The sequence below is a fragment of the Lygodium microphyllum genome, chromosome 18 (genome assembly GCF_053477565.2).
Source record: "Lygodium microphyllum isolate KBCC chromosome 18, Lygodium_microphyllum_v1.1.10, whole genome shotgun sequence".
Classification (NCBI taxonomy): domain Eukaryota; kingdom Viridiplantae; phylum Streptophyta; class Polypodiopsida; order Schizaeales; family Lygodiaceae; genus Lygodium; species Lygodium microphyllum.
Window position 1 is genome coordinate 79,699,197 of NC_141152.1, and position 12,926 is coordinate 79,712,122.

The 12,926-nt window shown below is 41.3% G+C and overlaps 1 protein-coding gene across 4 annotated transcripts in view; it reads left to right on the forward strand.

The window, feature by feature from the left end:
* The window catches only part of LOC148021062 (uncharacterized), a 118,696-nt gene that overhangs the window by 13,422 nt on the left and 92,348 nt on the right, over positions 1–12,926 (forward strand). For all 4 annotated transcript variants that reach the window (XM_087698916.1, XM_087698917.1, XM_087698914.1 and 1 more), the window contains exon 4: positions 773–876. In XM_087698916.1, coding sequence (XP_087555042.1) covers positions 773–876 — 104 coding nt within the window. The remainder of the gene's footprint in view (positions 1–772; positions 877–12,926) is intronic.

Below are 12,926 nucleotides of genomic sequence, written 5' to 3' on the forward strand. Positions count from 1 at the left end.
AATGACACAACTCTCAGCAAGAGAAAGGCATGAATGAAGCTCTGACCAGTTCCTAGGAGAACTTTTCTACTAGATGTCTCTAGATGGACTTATATGTAATATCTCACTAACGGGCTATTTTTAGTGCCTTATTCTTTATGAAGTATCATTGTGTAACAGCAGTCACGAGTTTTCCATCAGTTATGGACTCTTGATACCCAAATTTCTCTGTGAAGATGCCTCTTGCTTTTTGGTGTCTTGCGTTGCAATAGGCTAACAAAATAGCTTATCAACAAGAACCTCCATTCTCTCTTTTGTGCGTGAATTTGAGCTAGATATGTACAGAAATTTCAAAACCCCCAAGGTAATGCTTATCCGGCTTCTGTAATATCTTACTTTACATCTATTCATTGGTAATGGGACCAAGCCTTGACTGGGGAGCTGCTATCCATCGTGACACACACATGTCAAGTTAGGATCAGAGGTGCAAGAGCCAGGAGGTCGCAGCCTGCAGGTTGTGGCAAAGGGGTGATCATGAGTCAAAGGTGGTGCCATCAATAAAGGAGAAAGTCCTTGGTTGCCTATTTGGCTGGCTTGAGAGCCAAGTTAAGGGATATGTGTCTAAATATTGTCCATCTTAGTAGGAGCTGCTCTGTTAAATTTTGAAATGAATTGTAAGGAAGTAAATTTGCTCTGTGATTGTACAAGTTGATGATATTCACTAAGCGCTGTTTTGATGGTCCATAGAAATTTTATTTGTGCTCTGATTTCTAGCTACTCAACTTCATGGCAGATTACAAACAGTAGAGGTCATGTACTCCAGTGTAGCCATTACATGCCCATTCCAACAACTGAAGAAAAGCCTTTGCCATGTGTAATATACTGCCATGGGAACAGGTTTGTACTCCATAATCTTCTGTATTAAATAACTAGCTATGCTATTGACACCTCCACACGTGAACATTAGAATTTTCCTTCCATATTGAACAGAATGGTTGAGATATCCTTTCATGTAGCAGGAAGCTGTTACATAGTTTTACTCATAGAAGGGATAGCAGCTAGATGAAAAACATGTTACTTAATGAAAATGAAGTGGGCTGGTCGTAAAATAAGTGTTCCTACAAGTGCTCTGTCAATGCTGGTTTGTCATTGTTGGTCTATCTTTCTTTCTCCATGGTTTGACATGTTGTTTACTTTCTTGCAATTTACCAGTTCATGTTCATGGTGGTGCTAGTACTGTCTGCTCTGTCTTAGTACCATGATTATACAATTTGCCAAAAAAATTGCCTAATGGGCTGTATGACATCTTATTTCTTTTCTACCTATTTGACTTATCTGTGCAGTGCCACTTGGCTATTCCTATTGGCAGTTGTTTTAGTTTCACAATTTTTGATCAAGTTTCATACTTACAAATTTTGTCATACATAGTTTAGTTTCACAAATTTTGATCAAGTTTCATACTTACAAATTTTGTCATACATAGTTTAGCCATGAGATCCAGTTCAAAGGCTTGATTAATGTCTACTACTGCCTTTTAGTATATGGTTTGTGTCAAATATATTGCAGACTAGTGTGCAGAGAGGACATAGTGCACATGCTTAAGCACAGATTTTGTGACAGCAATATGTGGCAGTCTAGGATTTGGTGTTGAGTATTTTACACAACTAATGTGGCAGAAATGTTGGTACACATACTGAGCACAGATTTGTGACTGCAATACATGGTTTAAAGACTTGCTTTATTTCATTAGGAGATCCCTATGTTGGTCCCTGGCTAGCTTTTCTTCATCATCAAGATTTATGATTGATTGGATTGGATCTTTGTATGGTAGGGATGGGCTTTCCTAGATTGTGGATTAGAGGAGTCTCTGCAGTTTACTTTGCAGCTTATATCCAGTTTTTTTTTCAAGGATTTAAGGGTGAGGTGTTTTGTTGGATTTTTTGGGAGTTTCCCTTGGAGTCTCTACCTGTGAGGCTTCAGCACGAAAGTGCCTAGGGTCGGGGATCTTGTTCTGGTCACTTTGGGGCTAATTGGTTGCATGGCAGTCTTCCACCAACTCATTTGACAGTCAACCTATGTCTATTCACTAGACACCCTTGTATCTTTGTTTCTGGCCTTAGTGTACAATTGCTGCCACGTCAGCAGACAACATTATCTACTTTTGGCTGCAGTCAAAACACAGCATCCTGTTGCCTCTTGGCAGCGGCTGCCACAACATTAGCCGCTGCATTAACACCGCCTCTGGTGCCCTGCAGCAGATGCAGCCAGTAGGCTGGAACACAGGTACTGCTACAAGGGGATGATGGAGAAGGCTGAAACATAGGTACTGCTACAAGGGGAGAGGTGTCTGGGAAAGACATGGCCACATGCAAAACTTTGCAGCAGCATGCAGGTCGTATGTTCTCCAGCATATGTTTCTTTCAAATATTGTAGAGAGACTGGCGAATTGGTATTTACATGTTGTAGTAAAGATGACCTTGGAAATGAGTGAAATGAGGGCAACCAAAGCTGCCTGATCAGCATCAATGTAGTTGCGAAGGCCTTCAAGATCATCCTTGTTTGGGATCAGGATCTTGCCTTTGATTGTCCACCAATGTGAATGCATTCTCATGACCAATTTGATGGCTTTCTCCCAAATTTAGAAGTTGTTGTTGCTCACCTTGACATTGGTAACAAACAAGACAGCCATTGGTGTAAGCCAATTGCTCCAACATAGATGTGCACAAGAGAACATGGGGCTGACTGCAAGACGCAGGTCAAGGCTTCAAAAGATGATAGTGGAAGAATGTGCTAAAAAGTCTAATGCTCAAAAAGGACAATTACTAGTTAAACAAGGTGAATTACCAGTTAGACCTTAGTTAGCCCTTTAAAACAGCCCCAAAACTCAGAATTACCAAAGTTTTTGTGTCCCATAAGCAGACACCCAAACTCTTGGGGGGGTCCACATCTAGAAATAGGAGGCTGCCCAGCCACTTGGTCTACACCCCTCATCTGGCGGGCACCTCAGTTGGTGGTGCTGTCCATCAGTCAGGTGCTCTGTCCAGCCTCCCTTCACAGCTGCATTTGCTGATCTCGACCTGGTCTAGCCTGTTCAGAGCTATCTACAGCCTGACCACTGCAGCAGAGGCTGTGTTTAGCACTGAGCCTGTGCCTTACACTGCTGATGTCATCAGATTTGCTGTTGCCCGATCAGCAGCACCCTGCGTTTGCTGGCTTGCATTTACACTGTCTTGGGGAGCTGTTGCCTGCCTCGGAACTGCTGCAGACTTTGTCAGTTTAGTCCACATTGGATTCAACCTTGTGTTTTGGGATAGAGCAGGCTGCACTGCTGTTTCTAGTCATTTACAGCAGCTGGTCACTTTGCTGTAGGCTGCCTACTGGGATTCGGGATGTGTTTAAAGTACAACGTACCCTCCAGATTCTCTCTCCCCTTGTCGATTTTGAGGCATAGAGGTTTGAGGTTTTGTATTCACTCATGCATAGTGTGTTTACAACAGATATTCATTCATTCATTCGTTCTTTCTTCATTCTTAGTTAGTCTTCAGCTTTGAGTTCTACTGTTCTATCATTGTGTTTTGTCGTGCACTTTTATCTTTGTGCTTGAGTATTTCTTTACATGGTATCTATCATTGTATTTTGTCTTACACTTTGTGTTTATCTTTTGTGATCCATTATTTATTTACATGGTATTGGAGGTACGTACTCATTGAAGAAACCTAAGCCTTGATTTGAAAGCTTGACATGAGAGAGAAAAAATAACTCTAAAAGGAAGATGACTTAAAAAACTTCATTACCACTTCAATCTTGAAGCCAACCTATGCCAACAATTGAACAAGAGTGGTACTCACAACTAACTCCCAAAGATTCACATACAAGTGGAGATCCGACTAACTACTTTGGATCCTACTGACCGTATGAAATCTTTCAGGCTGAATACAATTGGATTTTCATGCATTGAGTATCAGAGTACAGTGAACGCAGAAGCGTATGAGTGATCATTTCGGAAGGCACTTTTGACATTCATTTGATAGAGCGACCAACCGTAGTGAATAGCTAGTGCTATCAATAGACGGAGTGATATCAACCATGTAGTAGATGCAAAGGTCTCCTCATAATCTATGCCATGTTTTTGTAGAAAATCTTGCATAGCAAGACAAGCCTTATATTTATCCAATGTTCCATCAACTCTCAAGTTAGTCCTCAAAATCCACTTGGTCTTGATGACTTTCTTGTGATTCGGATGATTTAAGAAAGTCGAAGTCTTATTTTGGTCAATGCTCTCAAGTTTTTTTTTTCATGATCTCTCACCATTTGGGATGCTTTAGAGCCTCATGCCAACTCTCTAGCTCAGAATGTGCTATATAATCTGTTGTAAAGACGTATGACAACGAAACTCTAGATGCAAGCGGTGTAGATCTTCTAGGGCCCTTCGAAGTGGAATTTGGTGGAAGGATCCTTGAATGTGGCATGATCTTTTGGTACTAGTGAGGTAATTGATCTCGCGAAGGGGGCTTGGGTGTTGTAGATTCTGTGGGTGGATCAGGAGTGGTAGTAGATCCGCCTTAGATCTCTTCCAACAATTACTTTTGTTGTCCAAGGATTGAATAGGCTTTCTGTTGGGAATAAAGGCCCTTGTGCCTTTTAATGTACTCAGGTGTGAACACACCCTTAGCACTTGTACTTTCATATATATATATCTATCTAAAAAAACCTAAAGTGGTACACTCGTCATTGTACCCAAACAAATCGTACACACTCTCTACTCTGCTCTCTCTCACTCTCTGTCTCTCTCTGTTGCTAACAATCCCTACGTGTCTCGATCTTCGTGCTCTCCGTCACTACAAACTGGTATCAGAGCTGCGGCTAAGGTGTTCACGCTTCTCGGAGCCCGTACAGTTCAACAGGTCACATTTCTGTCAGGCGACAGTTCCAGGTTGCAGCCGTAGGTCAAAATGTCGCTTCCTGGTCAGACGCAGTTACGTGGTTGCAGGGGCAGGTCAAAACGTCACTTCCTGGTCAGACACAGTCATGTGGCTGCAGGCGCAGGTTAAAAAACGTCATTTCTGGTTTGACGCAGGTCACGCGAGCAGGGGACCGTCATTTCTGGTTTGACACAGGTCATGCGAGAAGGCAGCTAGTAGCTGTAAATGGGGAAGATTCGTCATTTTTCCTTTGCAAAAATTTTAAATTTTTTCAAAGGTTCCTTGCAAGCAAGCCCTTTGGTCACTGATCGGGCGTTCGTGCATGTAAGCACAGTTCAAGATTTTGGGCAGATTTGTGCTAGAAATTTGGGGATTTTTCCAGATTTGATGTGAGCAAGACACAATAGTGATATTTGTCTCAGAAATTGCAGGGATTTGTGACATTTTGTCTCATAAATTGCAGGGATTTGTGACATTTTGCCTTCGACATTTGGGGCTTTTCATGTACATGCAAGAATTCGGCTGAAATTTACCCAATTTTTCAACACTGATGCACATTGGACCCCGTGCAATTTGGGGCTTTTGCTGTTTGGGCAAAATTTGTGCGCCATTTGGTCATTTTAAGTACTTGCGGGTTTAATTCCATGCAATTTGGACACCTAGCACTTGGAAAAACTTGGGGGTTTTGCTGAAATTGCTCTATTTTGGCAAAATTGGCATATTCTATGCATATTAGAGACAATGTAGATGTATGGTTGATGCTTTGAGTGTAAACATTTTGGGGCTTTTGACCGTGCATGTCAAATTTTATGCCCGTGGGTGTACAATAGAAATCGCAGCTAAAATTTGGGAATTCTCATGTAATGTGATGTATTTGCCCTTGGAACAGCTGTAATCAGTTGTGGAATTCTATACCACATGGTTTGGTGCTTCTGAGAATTTACTTACAGATCTGAAAATTCTGCTTCTATGTAGTCATTTATTGCTGGTTGGTACTTGTTTGTACCTTGGTCACTTGTGTGACAGTTTGGGATTGCATTTACTGAAATTTTTGGTCACATTTGGGCTGAAAATCATGGCTGGCAGGAGTGACAGCAGTAACCTCATACACATAAACAAGCTTGAAGGAGCACATAACTTTGCAGTTTGGCAAAAACAGTGCTACAATATCTTGTTGGAAAAGAAGCAGGCAAAGTTGATTAAAACCAAAGAGGCAAAGCCCGCAGACATGGAAAAGGAAAATTGGGATGAGTTAAATGAACTTGTACGCTCAACCATCGAGCTATCGATTTCTGATGCCTTGCTGTTTAACATTGAAGGTTTGGATTTTGCATATGCTATATGGACTCGACTAGAAGAATTATATGCACAGAAAAGTGCTACAGGCAAAGTGTATTGGCTGAAAAAGCTTATGGATTTGCGTATGAAAGAGGGTACAACAATGTCTACTCACTTGAGTGAGTTTAACTCTATTTTCAGCCAGCTGGTTGCCTTGAAGCTCATGATTGATGAGGAATTTAAGGCTGTTTTCTTACTTTGCACTCTACCAGAGAGTTGGGATACATTCAGGATTACTATGAGCAATTCTAATGTGATCCTTTTGTATGCTGATGTAGAGAGTGCTTTACTCATGGAAGAAATGAATTGGCAGAACAATGCATCCAGTAAGTTTTCTAGTGCTTTGCATACTAGGGGCAGATAATAGCAGAAAGGCAAATCTGATAGCAAGGGACGCAGTAAATCACATGGCAAAGATGTCGAATGCTATCATTGTGGCAAGAAGGGTCACTTTAAACGTGACTGCTACAAATGGAAGAAAGAGAAAGGAAAGTGTAAGAATAGAGATGATAGCAAGGAAGAGAAGAAAGACAGTCAGCCGAAGAAGAGTAGTGTCCAAATTGAAGAGGTGAATGTAGTCACTCATGACAGTGATAGTAGGAGTGACGTACTCTTTGTCTCTTCACACTTTAGTGCACATGCTTTACTTGCAGATACGGATGATGACATGCATACTTGGATTCTCGATTTAGATGCTACTTTTCATGTCACCCCTCATCGTGAGTAGTTCTCTTCCTATTCAGGGTGTTGACATGGTGTTGTCCATCTTGGGGACAACTATGCATGTGACATTGCAAGTATTGGCAGTGTGTAATTACAGTGTCAGCATGGCTCTGTCTTCACACTTCAGTACATACGGCATGTACCTCAGGTTAAGAAGAGCTTGATTAGCATAGGGTAGCTAGATGATGATGGTTTTCATAGCACCTTTGGCGATGGAAAATGGAAGATCTGTAAGGAATCTAGAGTAATTGCCAGAGGTTGCAAGAGTAATACTTTGTATCAACTTGATGTATCTAGTGTGTGTGACGATGTTGTTGCCGTGACCGAGCAGCCAAGTGTTTCTTTGTGGCATCGCCGGTTGGGACACATGAGTCAAACAGGAATGAAAGTGCTTTCTCATTTGGGTTACTTGCCTTGTCTTCGTTATGCTGATTTCGAGCATTGTGATCATTGTATCAATGGTAAACATGCACATACGTCTCATAAAAAGTCTCTTTCTTTGAAATCTACTCCTCTAGAGTTAGCACATTTAGATGTATGTTAGATGCTAGGATAATCTTTAGGGGGAAAGAAATATTTTGTCACCTTTGTCGATGATGCTACACGAAAGATATGGGTTTATCCTATTCGTAGCAAGGATGAAGTGCTTGACAAGGTTAAAAAATTCTTGGCATTGGTTGAAAATTAGACAGATAAAACACTTTAATGGTTTTGCTCTGACAATGGTGGGGAATATGTGTCCAAGACCTTTTATGCATTTTGTGACAGCAAAGGGATAAAGAGGAAGCTCATTGCCCCTTATAATCCACCCCAAAATGGAGTTGCAAAGTGCATGGATCGGATCATACAGGATAAGGTCCGTACGATGCTGTCTCATGCTGTATTATCCCATGGTTTTTGGGCAGAGGCTGTTATGACAGCCGTTCACTTAATTAATCTGTCACCAAACAGGTCTTTGGGGGGAGGAGTTCCCCAAGAAGTGTGGTCAGGCATGCCACCTTCATATGCTCACCTGAAAGTGTTTAGTTGCGAGGCTTTTGTGCACATTCATAAAGAAAAACACAACAAACTTGAGGCAAAGTCCTGTTAATGCATTTTCCTAGGATATGGTTACGAGGGTGAAATGGGGTATAGATTATGGGATCCCGAGAAAAGGAAAGTAGTACGCAGCAATGGTGTTATTGTCCGGGAAGATTGCATGCATAAACAACTTGAAAAGACTCAGGAGGTCTGTAGGGTTGTATTCCGGGAAGAAATACCTTTTGGACTGTAAAATGTGGCCGTTGTACAACAGCAAATACCTACTGAAAATGAACCTGTAAATGCAGAAAATAATACTGGAAATGATCAGCCAGCTATTGCCCATGATAATGAGCCCACATGTGTAGGAACAGCCAGGATAGCAAGTTGTTAATGTTGATTTGCAAGCTAAAATGCCAAGACAGCATGCTGAAAATGGAAATTTGCAGGAACAACCAGCAAACAATGATCATTGGGTTAGGAGATCATTTAGGGCTACTAGACAACCTGATAGATTTGTTCTTGGTGCAAACAATGTGGCTGATTATATCATGTTGATAGACTGTGGTGAACCGTCTTGCTTCAAGGAAGCAATGGACAGACATGAGAGCAAGAAATGGTATAAAGCCATGTTGTCAGAGATGGAATCTCTTGAGAAGAATGGCACTTGGGACTTGGTGCAGTTGCCTAAAGGGCAAAAAACCCTTCCATGTAATGGGTTTACAAGATGAAGGTCACTTTTGGTTCCTCGACAAAGTACCAAGCAAGATTGGTTGCGAAGGGGTACAAGTAGGAACATGGAATTGACTTTGATGAGATCTTCTCTCCTGTAGTTAAGATGACTACATTGAGAACCATTTTTGGCTTGGTTGCAGCTGAAGATATGGAGCTCGTATAGATGGATATAAAAACTGCATTCTTACATGGTGATTTGCATGAAGACATATATATGTAGCAGCTTGAAGGGTTTGTGGAAAAGGGGAAAGAGAAGATGGTATGTAAACTCAAAAGGAGTTTATATGGGCTGAAACAAGCACCAATAGAATGGTATCATAAGTTTGATACATTTATGCACTCTCAAGGTTTCCATAGAAGTCAAGTGAATCACTGCTTATACACCAAGAAGGCAGCAGATGGCAGCTTGATGATCTTGGTTTTGTATGTAGATGACAAATGCTAATTGCTGGCAGGGATACGCATGCCTTGGACTCATTGAAGCAAAGTCTTCATGGCAGCTTTGACATGAAGGATCTTGGTGATGCAAATTACATTCTTGGCATCCGAATACTTAGAGATAGGTCGAAAGACTTAATCTATCTATCTCAGCAGGACTATATCTCCAAGGTTTTGCAGCATTTCAATATGGAGGGGGGGAGGAAAACAGTTGGGTTTCCATTGCCTCCATATGTGAAACTCAGTGCAGAGGACAGCTCTACATCTGATGATGAGAAGGCTGAAATATCTAAGATACATTATGCTTCAGCTGTTGGTAGTTTGATGTATGCTATGGTTGCTACACGTCCTGACATTGCCTTTGCAGTGGGAGTGGTTAGCAGATACATGGCAACCCCTGGCAAGAAGCATTGGGATCAGTGAAAGGTATTATGAGATTCCACAAAGGCACAAAGGCACAAAGGAGTTGTGCATTTGCTTTGGGAAGCAGAAGGCATTTGTTGTTGGCTTTACAGATATAGACTATGCTAGTCATGCAGATTGCAGAAAGTCCATGTCTGGGTATGTGTTTACTTTCACAGGAGGAGCAGTCTCTTGGATCTCCAGGCTACAAAAGTGTGTTGCATTGTCTACTACAGAGGCAGATTATGTGGCTGCTACTGAGGCATGCAAGGAGGCTTTATGGCTTTCACGTCTGGTGGAAGTGCTTGGCATTACAGAGTTACCTGTTTTCCATTGTGACAGTGAGAGTGCTATCATGCTAGCACGGAATCAAGCCTTTCATTCGAAGACGAAGCACATATAGGTGAAGTACCACTTCATTAGAGATGTACTTGACAGCAAGAGCATTGAGCTTGTCAAAGTGTAGGTAGATGATAATCTTGCAGACCTTCTCACGAAGGGTCTTCTAGCAGAGCCATTTACTCATTGCCAATAAATGGTGGGAGTTGGATAGATATATGTATTTCAGCTTTGTACATACCTAGACTTAGTTGATTCATTTTTGCTCTTAAGGCACATTGCCTTTAGGTGGGAGGTTGTTGGGAATAAAGGCCCTTGTGCCTTTTAATGTGCTCGGGTGTGAACACACGCTTAGCACTTGTACTTTCATATATATATATCTATCTATCTAAAAAAATCGAAAGTAGTACACTCGTCATCGTATCCAAACATTTTTGCCTCGGAGAAATATCCAATAAAAATCAAGAGATTAGCTCGGGGATGTAAAGAAACGATCGTCTACCGAATACAAAAACAATCATGCGACAAACATACAAACTAATAAAGAAACACAGTTAGGGTTAGGGTGAACACATAGACAATGAGCACTGATGAAAATGAAATATGAATAATGAATGGATATATAAAATGCTCAATGCAGCAAACACACTATACAAGGTGAGAACTAACCCCTGAATTGTTAGTAGGATTGTTAGCTCATTTGTGAGTCTGTGCATGCCTATTAGGACTGGGCATGTTATCATTATTTTAGGCATTATTGTAGTGATTTATTTGTGGTATTTTATGCTAGTTGAACACCGTTAGACAACTGCTATATTTGGTATATTTATTGTTTATTTATAGTGGGATGACTCCTCCTCTTCCTGAGTCTCATCATCATTCATTTGGTGGACTTGTTGTTGGAGAGAGGAGCTGATGTTAGTGTACATGCAGCCAGAGACTCACTGTTGTACACAACTGTCTCATGTTTGATATATGGATTTCATTTCCCAGGCACATCTCTGAGTTCTCTTCTTTCCAATGTTCTCTCTTTCTTTCTTTTTTGTCTTGTGTTCAGCAGCTTATTTCAGCACTTGTCTATGCTTCCATTGCTGCACCACTTCTGACATGGTATTAGATTGCAGGATCTAGGTTAGTGTTTCGCTGGTTTTCCGTTGATCACAAGTCTTTTCTCCATGTGCTAATGAGGTGCCCGTTTATTGCTGCCCCATGATTTGTTTGCTACTCGTACTACTTGCCTTTGCTGCCCCAAATGTTTTCTTGCAGGTTTTGGTACTCGTAGCATTGTGACTTTGTGATTAGTATGTAAATATTGCATGCGACCTCTATTTTTGTGTAGTCTTTGTTGTTTGGTTGGTTGTCTTCTCTCTTTGTCTACCTTCTATCTTCTCTTCTTATCCTCTCCATGTGGCTCCTCTGTGCACTTCTATAGATGATAAGTTACATGGACTTGACTATCTTACATGGAGTGTTGTAATGAAAGCGTGGTTTGTGCAGAAGCGGATCTGGTATCTTGTTTATGAAGCTATTTCCCATCCTTAGTGTGGTTTTCTTTTTTTTGAAGATTTTGATGTGGACAACCATGAGGAAGCTGTGCTTACATGGGATTTGGATGATGCACGTGCCTATTCTGTTCTTCTTTGATGTATTTCTAAGGAAGTTCTTTTGGTGCCTACCTCTTGCAGGGCATTTCCCGTAGTATGGTCGAAGCTTTAGATGTTGTACAAGGGACCTTCCTCCATGCATGCAACGACCCTTTATGGACAGCTTTAGCTGATGAAGTTGTTGGGTTTCACTCGCCCCTATGCTCATAGAGGAGTGTTGATGATCTTCAGTAGGACACTGGGGCACTTTTTACTCTTCGTATGAGAGGTTTTTCTCCCCATATTTATTCTCTTTATTTTATGTGCCTATGTTACACATTTTGGAGCACTTGTTGTGTTTCACACACTTCGGGTGTCAACACCCTCTTACAACCCTAAGGTTTAAGGTTGTACCTTGTATTCCATCTTACATTTCAATCTATTGCATTGGGTGTCGTGCTTTCACTCTCCATGTTGTCTACTTCACTCTCAGTTGAGCTTCGATTCACTCCTACTCTCACATCTGGTATCAGAGCACCTTATCTACGTATGCAACACTAGGCAGGACATACAATTTGCAATTTCAGCCTTGAGTAGATGTATGCATCAGCCACACATGTCACATTGGCAAGTTGTAAAGCGTGTTTTCCGTTACTCGCAGGGTACTACATATGCTCCAGCAGTTGTATGCCTTATCTACGTATGCAACACTAGGCCGGACATACAATTTGCAATTTCAGCTTTGAGTAGATGTATGCATCAGCCATACATGTCACATTGGCAAGTTGTCAAGCGTGTTTTCCGTTACTCGCAGGGTACTAGGACTCTTCGATTGCTTTATGCCAAGGGGGGACCATTGCACTTACATGCTTACAATGATTTTGATTGGGCTGGTGATTATGATTCTCATCACTGCACTAGTGGTAATTGTTTCTTTCTTGGCTCATCTTGCATATCTTGGCTTAGCAAGAAATAGTCCACTGTTGCCACATCATCATGTGAAGTTGAATACAAGGCAACTTTCACTACCATAGTTGAATGTGTATGGCTTAGACGCTTACTAGCTGATCTAGATGTATTTGTCATGGAGCCTACTCCTTTGTTCATTGACAGTCAGAGTGCCATTGTAGTGGCACGGAACCTAGTGTTTCATGCACACACGAAACACATTGAGATCCATTATCACTTTGTTAGAGAGAGGCTACATGCCAGAGATATCAGCCTTGTCTATTGTCCTACTGCCAATAATGTGGCAAACATCTTTACCAAAGCTGTTTCTCGTGACAAATTTGAAGAATTTCGCAATGCTTTAAATTTAATATTCTTTGTTGGCGGATGACCCTTGTATTTTGATCACTCTTTACTCTAGGGGGGTTTGTTGGGTTTCACTCACACCTACACTCACAGAGGAGTGTCGATGATCTTTAATAGGACATTGGGGCACTTT